The 22178-nt window shown below is 41.6% G+C and overlaps 2 protein-coding genes and 3 non-coding genes across 11 annotated transcripts in view; 1 reads left to right on the forward strand and 4 right to left on the reverse strand.

The window, feature by feature from the left end:
• Positions 1-1336: 1336 nt before the first annotated feature.
• Positions 1337-4840, reverse strand: RPS12 (ribosomal protein S12). Of its 2 annotated transcripts, none has more exons than XM_006059295.3 (6): positions 4732-4840; positions 4560-4610; positions 4259-4375; positions 3013-3115; positions 2470-2571; positions 1337-1429 (listed from the first exon to the last, which is right to left on the reverse strand). In XM_006059295.3, exons 2-6 carry the CDS (start codon positions 4571-4573, stop codon positions 1367-1369), a joined length of 399 nt encoding a protein of 132 aa, XP_006059357.1. In that variant the 5' UTR covers positions 4574-4610; positions 4732-4840; the 3' UTR covers positions 1337-1366. The 2 variants fall into 2 exon arrangements, with proteins under 2 accessions (XP_006059357.1, XP_025150303.1); XM_025294518.2 differs by having other exon boundaries at positions 4718-4784.
• Positions 1546-1675, reverse strand: LOC112587664. Its single transcript, XR_003112171.1, has one exon. It is a non-coding gene; the product is annotated as a small nucleolar RNA SNORA33 (small nucleolar RNA).
• Positions 2653-2729, reverse strand: LOC112587665. The gene has a single exon (XR_003112172.1). It is a non-coding gene; the product is annotated as a small nucleolar RNA SNORD100 (small nucleolar RNA).
• On the reverse strand, positions 3967-4039 carry LOC112587658. The gene has a single exon (XR_003112166.1). It is a non-coding gene; the product is annotated as a small nucleolar RNA SNORD101 (small nucleolar RNA).
• A 10828-nt stretch (positions 4841-15668) lies between the features above and the next one.
• Positions 15669-22178, forward strand: part of SLC18B1 (solute carrier family 18 member B1) — a 34311-nt gene continuing 27801 nt past the window's right edge. For 2 of the 6 annotated variants that reach the window (XM_006059296.4, XM_025294519.3), the window contains exons 1-3: positions 15669-15733; positions 15916-16255; positions 17835-17974. In XM_006059296.4, the coding sequence (XP_006059358.2) occupies positions 16213-16255; positions 17835-17974 (183 nt within the window). In that variant the 5' untranslated portion in view covers positions 15669-15733; positions 15916-16212. Of the gene's footprint in view, positions 15734-15915; positions 16273-17092; positions 17975-22178 lie in introns of those variants that run through there. The other 4 variants (XM_044924216.2, XM_044924215.2, XM_044924214.2 and 1 more) reach the window with 4 other exon arrangements.

Consider the following 22178-nt stretch of genomic DNA (forward strand, 5'->3'; position numbering starts at 1 on the left):
ATGGACTGTGAAATAAGGTAGGAGCAGAGGACACTCAATCTAGCTTGGGGAGCACAAAAGCTAGCTAATTACTTAATGCAGAGCCTAGTAAAGCCACTCAGTCTAGATCAATAGCTCTTCCTCTTGCTCTGCAAGTCGCTCAGTGTCCAACTCTGCAACCCTATAGACTAGCCTGCCTTGCTCAAACTATGGAATTCTCCAGGCCAGAATACTGGAGTGGGTAGCCATTCCCTTCTCCAAGGAATCTTCCCAATACAGGGATTGATCCCAGGTCTCCCACAATGCAGGTGGATTCTTTACAGCTAAGCCACCAGGGAAGCCCCTTACTCTTACACAAAAAAGGGAAAAAATTCAGTTGTTCAGTCATTGAGTCCTGTCCAACTCTGCAACCCCATTTACTGCAGCTCCCCAGGCTTCTCTGTCCATCATCGCTTGGTGTTTGCGCAAACTCATGTCCCTTAAGCAAGGGCTTTGTGCCATCATACTGCCCCATGATGGACAGGTCCATGAGATTGCAGTCAGACACAACTGAATGACTGAACTGAGAGTAACAAAGGCCAAACAAAGCCTTCCTAGCACTAATTTTGAGAGGGGCCAGTGAGTCAGTACGAAAATGCACATTGCAGTAATTCTATTTTTCCTAGCCTGAATTACACTATTTCCCATAAAAGATCAAACATATGGTTTTCCCACTACATAAACACACTCAAATGGCACCAAATACAGTACAGAGAATATATTAAGACATAGAGAAACTGCAATTAAAACTAATTCCTTTTCCCATGTGCCCTGTCACTGCATATTTAGACTGGTAAACTAAAAGAAACTCAAAGTACCCCACTTGGTTATCTATAAGGGAATTTCATATTCCTACAATCTCAACTTGACTCAGGCTTCAAGTACACAGATCACCATTGCCTTTCCCTGAGAATTTTGGGGACTTGAGTACATGAAAGCACATGTTTCTGTGACTGATATTTAAATAAGAAACCCTGACCTGCCCTAATGGGCTGTACAAAAGCACACCTGTGCTTCACGTACCTTCTAGTGCCCCACAGCCTAAATCCAATCCAGTTCCCTTTGTATTTTGCTGATTTGTCCAGTTCACTTTTCTAGGCTATGGGTCAGTCATAAATATCCACCCAATAAAACCCTGACCATCACCAAGCCTATCTTCACTTGGGCTCTACTTGCCAACTGAAATTACTTACTGGTTGCGAAAAATGCTTTCACTTAGAAACCAGGACAAACAGCATGCATCCAGTTATTTTGCAATGAATCTTTTGTCCTTCATTAACACACTTTAATTTTCCTACCCCAAATAAAAAGCCAGAGATGGAAAACAAGAAATCAGTTTTTTATTTCATCATTTCTTGCATTTGAAGTACTCCTCGATGACATCCTTGGCCTGAGATTCTTTGCCATAGTCCTAAAAAACAAATGTGGTTTTACTAAAATTTACAAACTCCCAAGTTGTTAGCAGTAGTTAGTGAAGCTTTACAAAAAAAAAGCACATTTTATTAAGTATTTCCCACCATTAAAATGCCTTGTAGCCATTTTCAGGGACCTTAATGACTTCATTGTCTTTAAGGCTCGTAACATGGCTTTCCTATTGCCAGCATTTTCTAAATTTCTGCAGAAACACATTCAGGTTAGCAGATTCTTTGGCTGGCTTAATTATGGCTTATTTCCTTTTTTTTGTAAGAAAGACTTTCTACGTCTGTTGAGAATTACACCTTTGCTTTTAAGTGACTTATTACAGGGTTAACTCATTATTGACCAGGAGATTTTTGCTGAAACTAACACCTGTGGCCTGGACAAAAATTGTTATTTCATTTACACTTTGAGAACTATTACATTCAATATTTATATCTGATACATCTGTATTATCCAGCACCATGAGTTTCATTTTCACTTTCTATATCAGAATCAATCACTAAGATGTTTTTGCTTGTTTTGAATCTGCCTGTGATGTGGGAGACCCGGGTTTGATCCCTGGGTCAGGATTACCCTTGAAAGGGAATGGCTAGCCACTCCAGTATTCTTGCCTGGAGAATTCCATGGACAGAGGCTCTTGGTGGGCTACAGTCCATGGGGTCACAAAGAGTCAGATACGACTGCATGACTAACACACTGAAAAACAATCATCTGACACACTAACGTCACTTGGACAGAAGCTATTTACATAAAACTCATTCAAAAATTCACACAAAATTCCACGTTGTGTCATTTCTGACCATTTTACCATCACTTGTTTGTGTTTGTAATATACACAAGGATGGGACAAAAATCTAACCACAAAATTTAACAGTCATACTTTGTATAATGAACCCTCGATCACTTTTAAGCTTTTAAGTTTTGCATGGTAATGTAACTATTATCACTTCTCCAAACAGACATTGACATATATCCCATGTTAAGCATGGTTACCCAGTACAACATTTATGCCAGACATAAATATCAGCTTACCTTAACCACCACACAACTGCAACCAACCACTTTACGAGGTTTTCCCTCTCTGTCAATTTTACAGAGGCCTACCCATTCCCCTAGTTTCTTGTTGTCATCCACCTATTAGGGGGAATAAGAACAAATATAAATCACCACACTAGTAGGCACTAATACTACTGACAATACATTAGATGAAAGGTGGCTGTAGTCAGATAGGGTGACATGGCAGTTTCCTCACCACGGTTCAGTAGAGGGAGCCAGTTGTCATCATGTACAGCCCAAAGAAACCTATCAATACCCTACGCAGGTTATTCTGTATCAACGTAAAACTAGCATTTAAATCTTCAGGAATAAAAATGCTTCCCTAACTAGCTTTAGCATAGCCAACAAATGCCAAGTTTGTGATGCTTTTCAGACTTGCAGAAGAATTCTTTAAAAACTTTCTCTGGAATGACAAAAATCATTATGGATAGCCTTTATGTGGACACAGGTCTGTAACTGGTCTAATTTACAATAAGCTGATTTCTCTTTCACAAAAACAAAATCCAAAGAGTAACTTACCTTAATCAGGTTGATTTGATGCTCAGCACAAAGGGCCTCCACCAACTTGACATACATAGGCTCATCACAGTTGGATGCGAGCACACACAGATGGGCTTGGCGCCTGAAATGCAAAATCCAACAGCAGAAGCTAAAATCTGGGTCTAAATCCACCTGCAGTCTGTAACAGAATTATCTTTGCATTGGATACACTGGCAAAAACCTAACCAGGCATTGGAGAACACAACTTCAGTTTGAAGTAGCTGCCAGAAAGCATACTGTTTCTTTACTTCCATCTGTCTATAGAACCACCTAATCTTCAATAACTTGTAAAACTCTAAATTTCACATATAGCAACTGTTTAACTGTTACCTGTTACTGGGCCCAATCTAATATTGCACAGCATTTCCCTGCAGGATAGTAAAGGACATTCTAACCAGCTTTCCAAGAAAGGCTGGTTCCACTGGCAAATTTACTCCAAATTAATAGATTTAAATTCACTCAGCTTGCTGCTGCTGCTGCTAAGTCGCTTCAGTCATGTCCGACTCTCTGCAACCCCATAGACGGCAGCCCACCAGGCTCCCCCATCCCTGGGATTCTCCAGGCAAGAACACTGGAGTGGGTTGCCATTTCCTTCTCCAATGCATGAAAGTGAAAAGTGAAAGTGAAGTCGCTCAGTCCTGTCCGACTCCTCCCGACCCCATGGACTGTAGCTTTCACTCAGCTTAGTGGTCATTAATTTTGGCTTTAAACCTTAAACAGTTGTTTTGCCAAGATAACCAGCCCCAAGACCTCACTGAGTAAATTTACAAGTATTTCTCATCCACATTGACCCCTACAGCTACTACTTACTAACTTCATGCTAAATCCCAATGTTTCTGCCACAGTAATTTAGTGGTTTAAGTCTCCAAAGTGCAAAATGAAGGTTCCCATCTATTCCCGAACTAACAGTGAAATTAGCCCCCAAATCTACAGGTTTGTCAGACTATGAGATTTCACTCATACAAAGAGTGAAGGGGTATCCGACAACTTAAGTCATCATTCAAACACTGTAGTTTTACTTCAAGAATCAAACGTTCGTCCCCATTCAAAAACACACACTCAGCGGGCCATTCGAGTTCTGAGCTGATACCTTTTCCTATGTTTCCTGTAGAACGGATGTCATTCAGAACTTTTGTGCTAACACCATGAACTTCACGCTTTCTTCCCTCAGCTGCAGTTTTGCTCCGGTTCCAACAACCCACAGTATTGAGACTGATACACGTACTTGTCTAAAGCTTTCGCAGCTTCGCGAATTCCACGTGCTAAGCCATCGTGGATGAGGGCGGTCTTCAGCACCTCTTGCAGAGCAGTATTAACGTCCATTACACCTCCAGCAGCAATGCTAAAAAACAAAAATTTTAAGTTTTTTAATGTGGTAAATTCTCGCCCACAATCTAACGCCTTGGACTCGGCAGTCATCAGCAAGGTAGGCCAGATGCGCTTACGGCTCCAGGGCACATCTAGAAACCACGCGACTGGATCCAGGCCCACGCTTTGCCCGCCCCACCATCCAGCCCTGGACTCACCCTTCCTCGGCCATGGCGGTGGGTTACGGGTGGAGCCGAATCTTGAATGCACTGCAAAACAAACAGCAATAAGTTAAAGAAATGATCCCAATTAGTCCCACATACTCAACGCCAACTCCAAGTAAAATGCAGCCACGCTGCATAACCAACACCCTTACTTTGCCTCACTCACCCCGAGCCTCCGCCTCCGCGCGGCTCCGCGGCGGCAGGGAAAGAGAACGAATGAGCCTGCATGACGGTATTTAAGGGTTTCCCAGGACCCCTGGGCGCGTGCGCACTCCCTGCTATGAAAGAGCTGGCTCTGGCAATGCCGGGCCTGGAGAATTTCTGTTTTCCGGATTGAGGCGGTCCTGAGACAGGACTCCTACTAACTTTCTGACTCTGCTCGGCCGGTCATTGGCTCACGAAGCAGGCACTAACGCGGGCAGCTTCTTAACGTCATTTCCCGCTGGAGGCGCGGCCTGCGGAGGCCCAGAGAGCTTCTTCTACGGAGCGCGAGAAGGGCCTGGCTCTGCTGTCCGCGCGATCTTTTAAAGCTCTGGGAGCCCAGGCACCCCAGGCTGAGGTGGAAAATTAATTTTAACCCTTGCTGCTGCTAAGTCGCTTCAGTCGTGTCCGACTCTGTGTGACCCCATAGACGGCGGACCACCAGGCTCCCCCGTCCCTGGGATTCTCCAGGCAAAAACAGGAGTGGGTTGCCATTTCCTTCTCCAATGCATGAAAGGGAAAAGTGAAAGTGAAGTTGCTCAGTCGTGTCCGACTCTTCGTGACCCCATGGTCTGCAGCCTACCAGGCTCCTCAGTCCATGGGATTTTCCAGGCAAGAGTACTGGAGTGGGGTGCCAAATTTTAACCCTTACTACGCCGTAATTGTAATTTCCTGTCGACCCCGCTAACTGGGCCTCCCTGAGCGGCACACTCTCGCTTCGTTTCTAAGTCACTCTGAATGTTCGTGATTTGTCAGTCTGTGGGTGATTGCGCGCGTGCTTGTGTGTCTGTGTTTTCCTGAAACGACAGCCAACACGTTTTCGCTACTTCTGAAGCACATCTCAAATTCCACTTTGCTGACCACTGTTAAGTGAAACCCCTGGCCAGCCTAATGATTGGTTACGGTTCCCTAATGTAGTTGGTTCTAAAAGAAGTTTTGGTTTGGGGGGTTTTGTTTTGTTTTGTTTTTAACGCTAAATTGCCCCGTGGATTCGTAATCCCGCCCGAATCGGGATTCAGCAGGTGCATTTGAAACACAGTGTACCAAACATAGGGTCTGGGAATACAGAGAAGAAAACGTAGTCTTTGAGAAATCCGGCGTTAATTTCGCCTTCCAGGACTGGCGGAGTTAGTGAAATCTTCTCTAAGAAGTCAGTTTTAACTTTGACTTTCTCGGAAAGCAGTATTCTGAATTTTGCATTGACTGACCATTCCCCCACCAGCATTTCGAACGCTAATGAAATACATGGTAATGAAATACAGCCTGATGTCATTTCTTGTGTTGTAACTTCCTCTTCTGACAAGTAGCCAAGACAGCAATTATTAAGCGTTTGATAGGTGCTGCTGCTGCTGCTAAGTCGCTTCAGTCGTATCCGACTCTGTGCGACCCCATTGATGGCAGCCCACCAGGCTCCCCCGTCCCTGGGATTCTAGCACCCATGAATCCAGCGAACAACGAAGAGCAAACAGATAACGTTAAATTTTTGAGTACTGTGAAAAAAAAAAAAAAAAAAAAGAGTAACATGTTCAGAGTGTGAGGTAGAGTAGCCAGAGTAATGATATAGTGGAATTTTAATCCATGTTGTTCAATATTAACTTTCAAGCTTTTGTTGTATACATGTTGAACCTACTTATTTCCATCCATAGCTCATCCTAAAAAGTTGTTCACTTACTCACTTAACTTATTGAGCTTTTGGGAGGTGGGGAACAGAGTTTATAAAGATGAGTATATTTATTCCTGCTGCTCTCATGTTTGTGGTGAGATTAAGATTTGAGCCAAAGTTGATAACACCTGAAGGCTTCAGGGGAGTTAATAGCTAGAGTCACTCTCATACTGGCAGATTATAACGCTTAAATAATGTATACAAATATGTGTCTGAAATACCTATGAAAAATAAATTCTAAAGTTTGTGTGTTTTAGAAACGTTAATGATAATAGGTAATTTTGTTTAGATGTCAGTTTATGTACTAATTATTATATTTTCTCCCTTAAGTATCATCGAAACTTCATGTGGTAGTGTTGGTGTTAGCCCTTTTAATAGGGAAAGAAACTTAGGCTTAAGGAGTTGCCCAAGCTACACAGCTAGTAAATGTGGAAACTGGTATTTGAGCCCAATTGACTTCAAAGCTGATTCTTCTAAGCCTTCAGCCATTTGGATGATTGCCCAAATGTGGGAGGGAGATCAAGATTTCAAAGATAACTCTTGACATCTCACATTTGGCAATGATACCACTGGTTCTACCTTCATCATGTAAAAAATCACATAAACAGAGAAGGGGAATATTGCAGTGTCAAGCAGAAAAAGACACAGCAGTAGAAATCTGAGTTTCTGAATCGTCTAAGTGTAGATGTACTAGTTTGCTAAGGCTGCCATAACAAAGTATGGCAAACTGGTAGCTTAAACCGCAAAGTTATTTTCTCATAATTTTGAAGACAGGAAGTTTGAAATCAAGGTATTTGTAGGACTGGTTACCGCTAAGGTGGGGAATCTGTTCCATGCCTTTCTCTTAACTTCTGAGGTTTGCCAGCAATCTTGATGTTCCTTCGTTTGTGACAGCATAACTCCAGTCTTCACAGGATGTTCTCCCTGTGTGCATATCTGTCTCTGTGTCCAAATTAATTATATATAGAATAATTCTATTTCCAAATCAGGTCTTGATATGGGGTGCTGGGGTTGGGACTTTGACCTATATATTTTGTGGGGACACAATTCAACCCACGACAGATGTCAAAAAAGAAGGGGATGAAGAACAGTTTAAATGCTAGGAAAGATGTTTGTGTTGAACTGAAAAAAGCTTTACTTAAAAGACCAAAAGTGGGAACAGAAGCTAAACCAGTGCACAGGAAAGATTTTATATCAGGGAGTGGTGGGGCATAGCTGAGCTGAGTTCAAATTCCGGCTAACTCTGTGCCCTTTGGCAAATGGCATATTTTTCTGAGCCAGTAAAGTGATAATACTAGAATACTATGAGGAGTAAAAACAGATAATTGTTAAAAGTGTTCACCATTGCCTGTGAAGTAGTAGCTGTTGTTCAGTCTCAGTCACATTCGACTCTTAGTGACCCCATGGACTGCAGCACGCCAGGCTTCCCTGTCCATGACCAACCCCCAGAGCTTGCTCAAAGTCATGTCCATCCAGTCGGTGATGCCCTCCAACCATCTCATCCTTTGTCGGTCCCTTCTCCTCCTGCCCTCAATCTTTCCCAGCATCAGAGTCTTTTCCAATGGGTCAGCTCTTCACATCAGGTGGCTGAAGTATTGGAGCTTCAGTTTCAGCATCAGTCCTTCAGTGAGTATTCAGGGTTGATTTCCCTCAGGATTGACTGGCTTGATCATCTTGCTGTACAAGGGACTGTCAAGAGTCTTCTCCAGTGACATAGTTACTTACCTTATAAATAACTTCACAGGAGAATACATGGAAAGGTTCTTAATATAACCTTTCTCCTGTCCTAAAGCATCTGGCATTTAGTACCGTGACTTACATGTTGGAGTCACTAAACCAGTGTGTACTAAATGAATTCATGGAATGAAATAAGATTAAAGAAGCGTCTGGGTAGTCAGCACACCAAAAAGAAAGCCATGTTGACATCTACTGTGACAAATTTATGCCTGTTGTGAGCTAGTTGGAGGCTTTGGGAATCCCAGAAAACCACTTTTAATTTGAAAACTTTTAAATGTTTCCACTTTGGGGAGTAGAAATAAATATCATGGATGTAAATGGAAGCTAAAAACATGAAAACAACTCAAAACTATTATCCTGCTGAAGCTCCAGAACATAGGTCTAGCTTTGGCTTAAGTGGCATATGATTTTAAACATATTGAAGAAAAATAATTGTAGCTGAAAAATAGCTCTAGCAGATTCTGATTATATCAAAGGACGAATCAAAGGAGAAAGCAGTTGGTGAGAGGAAACAGCATAAAAAAGAATAAAATAGATGAATGAGAGTGGAGTGGAATAGATTAATGAAGTCTCTAAGTAGCAGTTTGTAAAAATAATGTGTAAGTTTTCTGAAGTGTTACTAAAAATGTTTCCTCAGCCCTTGTTTTTCTTGCTACCAGATGCTACGTAGAGCTTTCTGGGTGCTGTGGCAGCTCACCACAGGCCTGGTTCAGGATTGGTAGGAACGAAACAATTAGAGGCAATACTTAATGTTCATGAATAAACTAATAAACCAGCAACATGGGCAATTTATTCACTTGGCCAACAAGGAGAACCTGGGTATGCAAAATTTCAGCTCCCAATACTGCTTCCTATAGACCAACTCTGCTGTTATCTGTGTAACTTTTTTTTTTTTTTTTTTGAAAAATGGGTCCTGATGCGCTAACGTGTACTCAACAACTGCAGTTTTTATTGAAGAATCATTGGAATGAAGGCGGGTCTGCTGCTGTGCTTAAAACTTAAAATATTAAAGGGGTGGGGGGGTGGGGAGCTGCTTTCCTGGTGACTCAGACAGTAAAGTATCTGCCTGCAATGCGATTTCTGGGTTGAGAAGATCCCCTGGAGGAGTGCATGGCAACTCACTCCAGTATTCTTGCCTGGAGAATCCCTGTGGACAGAGGAGACTGGTGGGCTACAATCCATGGGGTTGCAAAGACTCTGACACGACTGAGCAACTAAGCACATACATTAAAGGGGGAAAAAAAAGTCCTTCTTACACAACCAGTTTTAACCCCAACAAAGAAGTTAAAAGGCAGACTGGTAGTTAAGAATCCTTCATATAGATTCCACTCTATACTATTTTCTGACTCTGTAGTCTTGGTCAACGTACTTCTAGTCTCTTGGTCTCAAAAGTGCTTCGGCTGTAAAATGAAGCAGAGAATTGATGAGATGCTCTTTAGCACATGGTTTGGACATTCTATGTCATCATTTAAACACTAATTTTAACTTTTAGTAAATGTTGAGCATCTATGTGGTCTGCCATAGTCATTTTGCCATATTGTATGACTTCAGCCACATGACACTTAGCTGTAGTTGCTGTCAGCTTCCCTCCCCTGTCTCCGGATTACAAATGGTTTCTTTATTTGTAAATGACAGCTGTTCCTTTTTTATATTAGGACAAGTAATAGAAAATTTGGATAATATTGTATCAATTATAGTACACTGCATGCAACAGAGTAACCTATGGTCTACATAACCCTCCCACCCCCATCCCCACCTCCGCCCACTACAAAATGAATATACTTTGTAGCAACGAGTTGGCTCAGAGAATAAAAGGGTTTGCTGAGCAATCAGGTTTAGGGAATGATAGAAACAAGTAACTCCAGAGATTTTGGTTACAGGAACTTTTATGACTCTTTGCGACCCCATGAATCAGCACTCCAGGCCTCCCTGTCCATCACCAACTCCCAGAGTTCACTCAAACTTATGTCCATCGAGTCCGTGATGCCATCCAGCCATCTCATCCTCTGTCGTCCCCTTCTCCTCCTGCCCCAATCCCTCCCAGCATCAGTCTTTTCCAAGGAGTCAACTCTTCACATGCAGTGGCCAAAGTATTGGAGTTTAAGCTTTAGCATCATTCCTTCCAAAGAACTCCCAGGGCTGATCTCCTTTAGAATGGACTGGTTGGATCTCCTTGCAGTCCAAGGGACTCTCAAGAGTCTTCTCCAACACCACAGTTCAAAAGCATCAATTCTTTGGTGCTCAGCTTTCTTCACAGTCCAACTCTCACATCCATACACGATTACTGGAAAAACCATAGCCTTGACTAGACGGACCTTTGTTGGCAAAGTAATGTCTCTGCTTTTCAATATGCTATCTAGGTTGGTCATAACTTTCCTTCCAAGGAGTAAGCGTCTTTTAATTTCATGGCTGCAGTCACCATCTGCAGTGATTTTGGAGCCCAGAAAAATAAAGTCTGACACTGTTTCCACTGTTTCCCCATCTATTTCCCATGAAGTGATGGGACTAGATGCCATGATCTTCGTTTTCTGAATGTTGAGCTTTAAGCCAACTTTTTCACTCTCCTCTTTCACTTTCATCAAGAGGCTTTTTAGTTCCTCTTCACTTTCTGCCATATGGGTGTGTCATCTGCATATCTGAGGTGATTGATATTTCTCCCGGCAATCTTGATTCCAGCTTGTGCTTCTTCCAGCCCAGCGTTTCTCATGACGTACTCTGTATATAAGTTAAATAAGCAGGGTGACAGTATACAGCCTTGGCGTACTTCTTTTCCTATTTGGAACCAGTCTGTTGTTCCCTGTCCAGTTCTAACTGTTGCTTCCTGACCTGCATATAGGTTTCTCAAGAGGCAGGTCAGGTAGTCTGGTATTCCTATCTCTTTCAGAATTTCCCACAGTTGATTGTGATTCACACAGTCAAAGGCTTTGGCATAGTCAATAAAGCAGAAACAGATGTTTTTCTGGAACTCTCTTGCTTTTTCAATGATCCAGCGGCTGTTGGCAATTTGATCTCTGGTTCCTCTGCCTTTTTTAAAACCAGCTTGAACATCTGAAAGTTCACGGTTCACATATTGCTGAAGCTTGGCTTGGAGAATTTTGAGCATTACTTTACTAGCGTGTGAGATGAGTGCAATTGTGCGGTAGTTTGAGCATTCTTTGGCATTGCCTTTCTTTGGGATTGGAATGAAAACAGACCTTTTCCAGTCCTGTGGCCACTGCTGAGTTTTAGCGCTTCTCAAACTGTCTGGCTTACTATATGACTAAATGAAGATCTTTCACCCTATCCATCACAGTTAAATAATTTAATAAAATACAATAAATATTCATTACTAGTGGTTTTGCAAGACTAACCCTCTTGCAGATAACAAATGTAAGTCTAAAAAGTTTGGAAACAACTACCTGCAGATCCTGGAGGATGGCCCAAAGTAGACAGAAGTGGAGAGTGCAGTTGGAGACTGACAGCTGGGAAAAGGAATGGCCCTGGCTGCATTCCCATGTTTATGGTTTTCAGTATGAGGGGAGCCCACTGTCAGCACCACGTGGAGCAGCTAATAGTCAGAGGTCCTCAATTTTACTGCCTTGAAAATCAGAGGACAGAGTTTAGAGCAAACACAGCTGCCAAAAATGGAGGGGAGGGGTAGTCCCAGATAGGAGAGAGCCAGAAAAGTGAAGACTAGTATTCTGTGTAGTGATTCTGTGTAGAGACTCAGCTAAATCTCTGATTGGCCCCTGTACACACGAGTATTGTTCATTGTTGTTGTTCAGTCACCAAGTCGTGTCCAAATCTCTGACACCCTGGACTGCAGCACACCAAGCTCCCCTGGCCTTCACTATCTCCCGGAATTTGCTCAGATTCATGTCCATTGAGTCGGTGATGCTATCTAATTATAAAGTTTGAGTCAAGGTAGCTTAACTCTGCTGAAATTAGAAAAGAAAAAGCGATCAATACTCTTTGAAAGAACACAAGAGAATCCAGAGTTTCTACAAAGTATTATTCATGATACATTATTTTTCTCTTATTAAAAATACATACAACTATTAATTAAAAATACATACAACTATTTAAAGCAAAAAATTGTAATACTTACAAAAACTAGAACATAAATAATTGGAAGCTGACACTGGATAACTGGACCTATATGGTGGTAAGGTTCTCATGCTTTGCATAAAGTGCTACAATATTAACTCAAAATAGACCAGAAATGTTAGGAATGTGTTTTGAAAACACTAAGCAACCACTGAAAAATAACACAAAATGACATAGCTAGAAACACAATAGATAAATTCCAAAATTTGTTTTCAATTAAACAAAAAGACCATAATAAAGAAGAAACTAATTAAAAAAAGAAAACAGATGGGAAGATGTAAAACATATAATAAAATAGTAGACTTAGGGGACTTCCCTGGTGGCTCAGTGGTAAAGAACTCGCCTGCCAATGCAGGAGAGATATGGGTTTGATCCCCGGTCCGGGAGGATCCCACATGCTGCAGAGCAGCTAAACCTGTGCGCCACAACTACTGAGCCTGTACTCAAGCCGCAACTGCTGAACCCATGCACCACAACCACCGAAGCCCCCACGCCTAGAGCCTGTGCTCTGCAACGAAGAGCAGCCCCACTTGCCACAACTAGAGGAAAGCAGAAGCATCAATGAAGACCCAGCACAGCCAAAAATAAATAAGTAAATAAAATTTTAAAAAATAGTAGACTTAAATCCCACCATGTCAATACTCACCTTAAATGTAAATAAGCTATTTGCTCAAATTAAAAAAATAGAGATCATTAGAATGGATTTTTTAAAAAATCATATTCTGTCTATTAGAGATGCATTTTTAATATCCAAGACATGGATAGGTTAAGAGTAAGAGGATGGAAAAAGATCTATACCACACAACCAATAAACACTGGATGTGGTTTTAGGCATGTAGTCCCTGAGTGGTGTATACAACCCTCCTGATGTGTTACCAAATAACTTAGGATAAATTCATTTTCTGCTCAAATGAACAGAAGTCAGTTATTTTAATAGAAACAGGCAACCTGGATTGATACAGATACTAGGAAGAAAAATAAAGAAGGATGAAGAGACAAAGGGTTAAGGGGCTGTATTTTGGATAGAGGGGTAAGACTGAACTCAGAGGAGGTAACATTTAAATAAAGACCATATTATTATTCCATTTTAGTTTGTAAAGAAAAAAATGTTTCATATGTGTATATATGTCTAGATGAACATATAAAAACATGAATAGATAGTTGTGGTAGGCTGATAATGGATCCTAAAGTCTACATTCTAAATCCCTGCAAGTTATAAATGTTACCTTTTGTAAAAAAAAAAAAGGGGGGGGGCAGGTGTGATTAAGTTAAATATCTTGAGATTAAGAGATTATTTTGGATTTTATCTCAGTGAAATTGATCTTGAACTATTGGCCTGCAGGGCTGTGTTATTTTAAGCTGCCAAATTCATGGTTATTTATTACAGTGGGTGCAGAAAAATAATAACATGATAATGTTTTCCACGATAACACTAAGGATCTGGAAGGATTGGAAGGAGAGGTTAGATGTGAGAGGAAGATAGGAGTATGAATATGTGTACCACAAAATCTTTATGTAAATTAAAAAGAGATCATTGCAAAACAAAAATATACATTTTATGAAAATATATACAAACAAATTTTGTATTAAACATGCAAGAATTATTGTTGATGGGGAGAGAATGGGACTAGGGATACAGAGAAAGAGATGACAACAAATTCAGTTCAGTTCAGTTCAGTCGCTCAGTCGTGTCCGACTCCTTGCGACCCCATGAATCACAGCACGCCAGGCCTACAACAAATTAAAAATTCAGTTGAAGGATTGATCGGAAGATGAAGTTAAGGAGACTTCTTATAAGATGGAGCAAAAAGAGAAAGAGATGAAAAGTAGAGTAATAAGTAAGAGGACCAGTTTAGCAACCCAATAGCTGCTTAAAGAACAGTCTGGAAAGAAAGAACAAAAGAAAAAGAGAGAGGGAGAATGCAGTCATCAAATAAGTAATTCAAGAAAATTCTCTTCTATGGTTTGATGTTAGATTGGAGCAAGAATGTAGAGTAAAATAAGATTGGAGAAACTGGCAGGGGTTATATCAAAAAGATTCTGGAGTCCACTTTAAGAAAACTTTGCTAGAGCTAAACCTGTTTAGTGTCTCTACAGGCTCTCCTCACCTACTTGCTTTCCCAGAAATATTTACATAATCTTCGACACACACTGTAATACAAGTAAACAGTTCTTCCAATATGTTTCTCTTACAGAACGCATTGCATTATAATAAATTGTTAATCGGTGTCTGTTTTATCTGTTAGAAGAGAGTATATATGTTACCAAAGGGCAGAGACTGGATGGGGCTCACTTATTTTTGAATTCACAATGCCTGGCACAGGATAGTAACTCAATAGTCCTAAGTTATTGTATTTTATCTTGGCCCCAAATTAAGAATTTTCCATTCCTTAAACTTTAACCCTTCCCAAACAGTAAATCAGTTGAAGATAAGTGAAGCCTCTATTTTTTTGTGCCAGAAAATTGTGAGGATGAGAATAACATAGCAGGCTTCACTTTCCAGAGCCAAGCCCTTCACATACTTTATCACCAGTGCTCACAACCACTCTCCATGACAGGCGTTACAATCCCAGTCACACAGATGGAGAAACTGACCTGTGACGCAAAGTCACAATCAGCTAGTACAGTCATCCCTGGATATCCAAGGGTATCTGTTCTGGGACCCCCAACACCCCAACACAGGTGCTGAAGTCCCCTATATAAAATGGCATAGCTTTTGCATATAACCTATAGCACATCCTTCTATGTGCTTTAAATCATTTCTGGATGATTTATAATACCCAATGCAATGTAAATGTTATAAATGAAATTTAAATAATTTACAAATAGTTGCTTCTGCTTGGCAAATTCAAGTTTCACTTTTTGGAAATTTCTAGAAAAAAATTTAAAAAATATTTTCAATTTCCTTCCTCCTTATTTGAATCCCAGGAATGCAGAAGGAGGGTATGTCCCGCTGAGGACAAGTGCCTGAACTGAACCTCGAGCCTCTCCTTCCAGAAGTGGTTCTCCCAGCAACTCCACCATGTGTCTTCAACATTCATTATAATTCTTGCAATTTTTTTTTTTAAACTCAGAGTACTTCACATCAGTTAATTCATTTCCAGGTTACTAATGTCTGGCTTCAGTGGTTACAAACACTACGCCATTCACCCATTCTAAAGAATAACTCACTCAATAAAATGTCCTGGCTTCTCTCACCTATGAGATGGGCTGCATTCTGCCTATGGAATATGCATCTCTCTAAATAAACTTGATTTTACTTAAAAAAAAAAAAAGAGTCGTTATAAACCTAATTTTCTAATTCACATTTGCATTTTTAAATTTCACAGTCGTGTCCGACTCTTTGCGACCGTGGACTGCAGCCCGCCAGGCTCTTCCGTCCATGGGATTTCTCAGGCAAGAATACTGGAGTTGGTTGCCATTTCCTTCTCCAGGGGGCCTTCCCCACCCAGGGATGGATCACACGTCTCCTGCATTACAGGTGCATTCTTAATCACTGAACCGCCAGGGAAGCCAGTTTTTAATTTTATGTACTACCTATCTTTTCTGTGACTACATAAGCTTCCTTTCTTACTCTTGGTATTCCTAAATTTTACTCATTTTAAGATATGGGGTTCAGTTATATGAAATACAGACTCATTTTTTTTTTTCTTTCCTATACAGAAAGAAAATGGACAAGACATGAGTATTTGTGGACAGGACAGGTCTTGGCTGTTGGTGGATAACAGGCTGAGCCTTAAAAAAAAAAAAAAAAAGTCATTGCTCCGCCCCCTCTCCGCCCCGCCCCGCCTCCGGGAGCTCCTCGCTGTTGTCCAGGTCTGCGTAGAATTCTGAGGCGCGCTGTCCTTAGGCAATCAGGGATGTCTAGGCCGCGCTGAGAGGTGGCCGTCTGCGCTTCTGCTCGTTCGAGGTCGAGTCCCAGGGGCTTGGACCCGGGAGCCGAGGCGCCGGAGACCGCCTATGGACTCACCGGGAGACCCCGAAGGCCCACGCCCCCCAGGAGGTGACGGAGAGCCGGAGGCCAGTTGCACCTCTGTGGCTTGGGTTCCGTGTCTTTAACAGCGATTGAATTGCTTTTAGCTTGGTTTGTTTTAGAGAGATTGGAAAAGGCAGGGTCCTGGCAGTGGGTATTTTTTCTCCCTGGAAAGGGTTAAAGTTTGGATACTGGCGTGACAGGATGTGGTCTCTGATGACTTTCTGTGGCTCTACTTTTAAGTAGTGTGTGTTTAAGAATGCATTCAAATAAGTATGCCCTTTAGGAAAACGCAAATGGTGACATTTCCAGCCCCGCTGTTATCCCCCTAACCCTTTTAACTCGTTCAGCTCCTTTCCTCGTCCACTACCAAAATTTTTAAAACTTCTTAAGACTTCCTTCTGTCTCACAGATTTAATGGCAGCCTCTGAAAATACAGAAAATACAAAATATATTTTCTTAAACTTCTTTTCTCTCAAAACCATTTATAATTTAAAAATTGCAAATAGATTTACTGGGTGTTTGGAACTGAGTAATTGACCTGATGTCTTTAAATTAAATGGTAATTTAGCCCTGAGAATAAATATTAAGTGAATTGATGCAGAAGACCAGTAATTACTGTAAAACACTACTGATTTATAGATTTATGACACTTGTTTTTCCAGGAGCTGCCACTGTAAGTATTACTTTTCCAGTTGAATGATTTAGTTTGTTTTTTCCTACTTACACTTCAATAATTTTTCTGCTGTTCAGTCAATAAGTTATGTCTGACTGTTTCAGATTCCATGGACTATAGCCGGCCAGGCTCCTCTGTCCATGGGATTCTCCAGGCAGGAATACTGGAGTGGTTGCCATTTCCTTCTCCAGGTGATCTTCCTGAGCCAGGGATCGAACCACATCTCCTGCTTGGCAGGCAGCTTCTTTGCCACTGAGCCACCTTAATAAACCACTAACAGGAAGTGATTAAAACATGATTGAGTCCATGTAGCATATGAAGCTAGTAACCTGTGAATGTGGACTTCCCTGGCGGCTCTGACAGTAAAGGATCCACCTGCAATGAAGTAGACCCGGGTTTGATCCCTGGGTCGGGAAGATCCCCTTGGAGAAGAGAATGGCTGTCCACTCCAGGATTCTTGCCTGGAGAATTCCATGGACAGAGGAACCTGGCGGGCTACAATCCAAGGGGTCCCAAAGAATTGGACACAACTGGGTGAGTAACACTTTCACTTTTCAACCTGAGAAAGTACATTACTTCAGAGGACAGTACCATTTGGAGAGCACCCTGTGACCTCATCATTCTTAAAAGAATCTATTAAAGGTAAAACAAATAAGCCTTAAGGTGAAGGCAAAACAAAGCAGATGGTTTGATAAATTCTGCACTGAAATTCTAATAGGGAATAGTAATGTAAACGAAAGTGATATGTTTTGAAAATTGCAGTGATATACAAGGGTTGTGTTACATTAGACCAAATATGCTATATTCAAAATAGCCTTTAGCTCAGCAAATATTAGCTTCAGAGTACATTGTCTGTACACAGAAATGACATTTCTGTACTTTGATCAGTAGCCCCAATTACCTGTATTTAATTGCAGCCTATTTGCTTTCAAGGTGATGGCCCTCCAGGAGGTGCAATGGAGACATCCAGGCGGCTTTCAAGAGAACAGATTTTTGTACTGATATCAGCAGCTTCCATTAACTTAGGTTCCATGATGTGCTATTCTATCCTTGGACCCTTTTTCCCCAAGGAGGTAAGACATTTTGATATTCATATGAACTATTAATGTTTTTAAAAAGCCTTTGACAAATTTCACTTGACAGTATGGAGAATGTGAAAACCTGCATATAGCAAAGATAATGTATAGAACTTAAGCCAATGGAAGAATTCTTATAGAATATTTGATACTAGAAGGAAAAAAAAATCAGTCATAATAACATCATCTTGAGAAGTAATTCACCTAAATATGATTGACCTTCTGAAGATTGCTTTGCTTATCATGAAGTTTGATTCATCTGTTTGGCTTCTGCAACCGATAAAAAAGAAAAAAAAAGGAAGTGCACTGAATAACTGAGATTTCAATGTTATTACGAAAGATCTATATTAAGACAGTGACAGTTTTCCTGGATTTTGGGTTTATGAATATTTTGGAATTAGGAAGGCATGGTCCACTCCCTTTTCTGAGTTGAATTTTATATGGAATCTAGCTGCAATATTTGTGCCGAGGAGGAATTCTGATTAATATTGATTAGGTCTTTCTAATCATAGCATTTTATGTGATGTTTGGGTCTATGGATAATGGCACAGACATGAAGGAATAACCCCTAGAGAATCCACCTGAAATCTGGAGGTTGGTGAGGTGTAGTATGGAGGAAATGACACTGTCTTCGCTGGGTGTAGACAATATGCCTGTGTGTTCTGCTTCATGCCCTCTTTGAAAGCCTCAGCTCTGATGCAGGTGTCCTTCCCAGTCCTCTGACTTCTTTGATAACATGTGGTCCTTCCTTCTGTGTGCTACAAAAGACGATAAACATGGCTTCTCTGCTAAAAGAACAGTAGTACAACCCTGTACCCATTAAATTCTTTTTAGTTTTCAGTGTACTTCCCAACATGTTTATTCCATTTGGTTTCTGGAGCAACTCTGTAAGATAGGCAGAATATTCAGAATCCCATCCTATTGCAAATGAAGAAACAGACCCCAAAGTTAAGTGACTGGCCCAGTTCAGTTCTGCTTACTGAATGGGAGTGGGATGTTTAACCATTTCCGACCCTAGAATGTGCTAGGTATTGGATGTATTAGGGTTGGAAAAAAATTAGGAAAATTTCCCTCTCTCATCGGTCCATTGGGAGGGAAAAAGTATGATAAGAAAGATGCAGAATATTTGAATCTCCTTGAAGAGAATGCCCAAAGTGTAAGGAGACTCTAGGGAAGGGAATGGTTAATTTTGTGATGAGTGAGGCTGGCAGATGTGAGAGGGAAGAAGAGAGGAGTAATACTGAAAGGGACTTGGCAGGGTAAGCCCAAGGTGAGTCTTGAGAAATGTTAGTTCCCAAGGTGAACAAGAGAGGCAAGGGTCCTCTAGGTTAGAAACTCACAGGAGACAGTCACAAAATTAGCAAAGTAAATACCATGTTCTTAGGGAACCATGGACAATGGTGGGGCTTGTGTCTGGGTGCAGTAAGGTCCATGGGAGCTGAGGATCTGAATAGGCAGGTTGGTGCTCAAAGGCAAGGGTCCTTCTATGCAGGTCAAAGATGTCGTCAGTGAGAAGTCATCAGAGATGTCTGGGCAAGACAGATTAGACTGGACAGATATGGATTTTGGGGAAAGAAAATGAGGAATGGAAGCTGTGGAATTAAGACAGAGAAGAACAGGAGTAGTGGCCAACTAGTTAGAAAGGCATGTCCGATTCAGCTGGAACTCAGTGAGAGTAACTAGTGTTAGATTCTTCTTAGTGAAATACAGTGGAGAAGGCAATGGGAACCCACTCCAGTACTCTTTCCTGGAAAATCCCATGGACAGAGGAGCCTGGTAGGCTGCAGTCCATGGGGTTGCTAGGAGTTGGACACAACTGAGCGACTTCACTTTCACTTTTCACTTTCGTGCATTGGAGAAGGAAATGGCAACCCACTCCAGTATTCTTGCCTGGAGAATCCCAGGGACGGGGGAGACTGGTGGGCTGCCATCTATGGGGTCGCACAGAGTCGGACCGGACACGACTGAAGCAACTTAGCAGCAGTGAAATACAGACAGAGGAAAAGCAGGCTGTGGGTGTGTGCTTTCTTTCTTTTTTTTTAAGCATTTGATTTAGATTTTTGCTTGCAAGAGGCAGGAGAGAGAGCATTCTAACTTTAAAAGGTATAGACATGAAGAGTGGGCTCTTTTTCATTTTAAAAAAAAGCATTAGGGTTGACAAACACACTGGCAAAACTTGCTCTTCCCCCTGTGTATTCTGTTTTTCTTTCCTGTTTTATTTGTGTTTAGTTGCTAAGTTGTGCCTGACTCAGTACAATTCCATGGATTGTAGCCTGTCAGGCTCCTCTGTCCATGGGCTTTCCCAAGCAAGAATACTGGAGTGGGTTGCCATTTCCTCCTCCAGGAAATCTTCCTGACCCGGGGATTGAACCCTCATCTCCTGCATTGGCAGACCATTTCTTTACCACCGAGCCACTGGGGAAGCCCCATCATGCTTCTTATTAACGAGCTAATTAGGTCAAGGAAAAACAAGGTCCTTTTTAATTTGTGGTGTAGAATTAATGTTTCTACTCATCCTTTTCCTGGCCCCCTCCTCCTTTGGCAGAGGATAATGAATTTTGCTTTTGACAACCGTTCTTGCCATCGTAACATGCAGCAGGATCTGCATGTCAAAAGCAGTATTCAGTTGCTGCTGTGGTGTTTGATTCTTGAACATGCTAAGTCCCCATCCCACTTTCACAGAGAATGTGGGAACCTGTGCAAGATGGAAACGGACAGGACTACTATGACCATGACACAAGTAACTTTTGCAAGTCTGTGTCCTCATCTATAAAAAGGGGCCAGCTAAAAGTACATCCCTTACTTGTTTGAAACCATATAGATCAGCATGGCTCATAATGAGGGGCCAATAAATGTTAGTTGCTGTAACTTCTATACATTTTCAGCCAGACTTGAGAACTAAATAACTTTCAGATCTATTAAGCAAACAACATGGATATAACTTGACCAATGAATGTTCTTTCCTCATCTATTTTTTGGCCACATCTCGGCCATTGGGATCTTAGTTCCCCAATGAGGATCAAACCTGTGCCTCCTGCATTGGGAACATGGAGTCTTAACCACTGGACCCCCAGGGAAGTTCTTGTTTCCACATCTCAATCGACCCCTTTGATAACACCTTCCCTTAGAGTTACCTGTTCTATGTGACTAGGGCTGCTATGACAAAGTACCACAGACTGGGGACAACAGAAATGTATTGTCTCACAGCTCTGAAGTCCAAAATCATTGTCATTGGTAGGGTCAGTTCCTTCTGAGGGTTATAAGGAGAGGATCTGTCCCAGGCCTCTCTCTTTGGCTTGTAGGTGGGCAACTTCTCCCTGTGTCTTCTCACATTATCTTCCCTCTACATGTGTCTCTCTGAAGACACTTCCCCTTTTTACAAAGATACGAGTAATACTGGGTTAGACTCCACCCTTCGTGACCTCTTTCAACTGGTTACTTCCACAAAGACTTTCTTTCCAAATAAGGTCACCTTCTAAGTTGCTATGAGAAACCTAGACAGTGTATTTAAAGCAGAGATACCACTTTGCCAACAAAGGTCCATATAGTCAAAGCTATGGTTTTTCCAGTAGCCATGTGAAGATGTGAAATTTAGACCATAAAGAAGGCTGAGTGCCAAAGAATTGATGCTTTTGAACTGTGGTGCTGGAGAAGACTCTTGAGAATCCCTTGGACAGTGAGGAGATCAAACCAGCCAGTCCTAAAGGAGATCAATCCTGAATATTCATTGGAAGAACTGATGCTGAAGCTGAAGCTCCAATACTTTGGCCACCTGATGCAAAGAACTGACTCATCAGAAAAGACCCTGATGCTGGGAAAGATTGAAGGCAGGAAGAGAAGAGGGTGACAGAGGATGAGATGGTTGGATGGCATCACTGTCTCAATGGACATGAGTTTGAGCAAACTCCAGAAAATAGTGAAGGACAGAGAAGCCTGGCATGTTGCAGTCCATGGGGTCACAAAGAGTCGGACATGACTTAGTGACTCAACAACAACAACAGCTGAAGTACTGAGAGTTAGGACATCAGCATAAGAAGTTTGAGGGACACAGTGAGCCCCCTGGCACCCCCTGATGCTTGGTGTGGTAGAAACATGGACTCCATGTTCCTGTCTACATACAGCATAACCTTTGGCTAGGATACCAGTGAAGACATTTTTCATAGTGAGAGCTCTCTTTTCTCTATACCGTTATCTCGTATGA

Source organism: Bubalus bubalis, chromosome 10 (assembly GCF_019923935.1).
Source record: "Bubalus bubalis isolate 160015118507 breed Murrah chromosome 10, NDDB_SH_1, whole genome shotgun sequence".
NCBI lineage: Eukaryota > Metazoa > Chordata > Mammalia > Artiodactyla > Bovidae > Bubalus > Bubalus bubalis.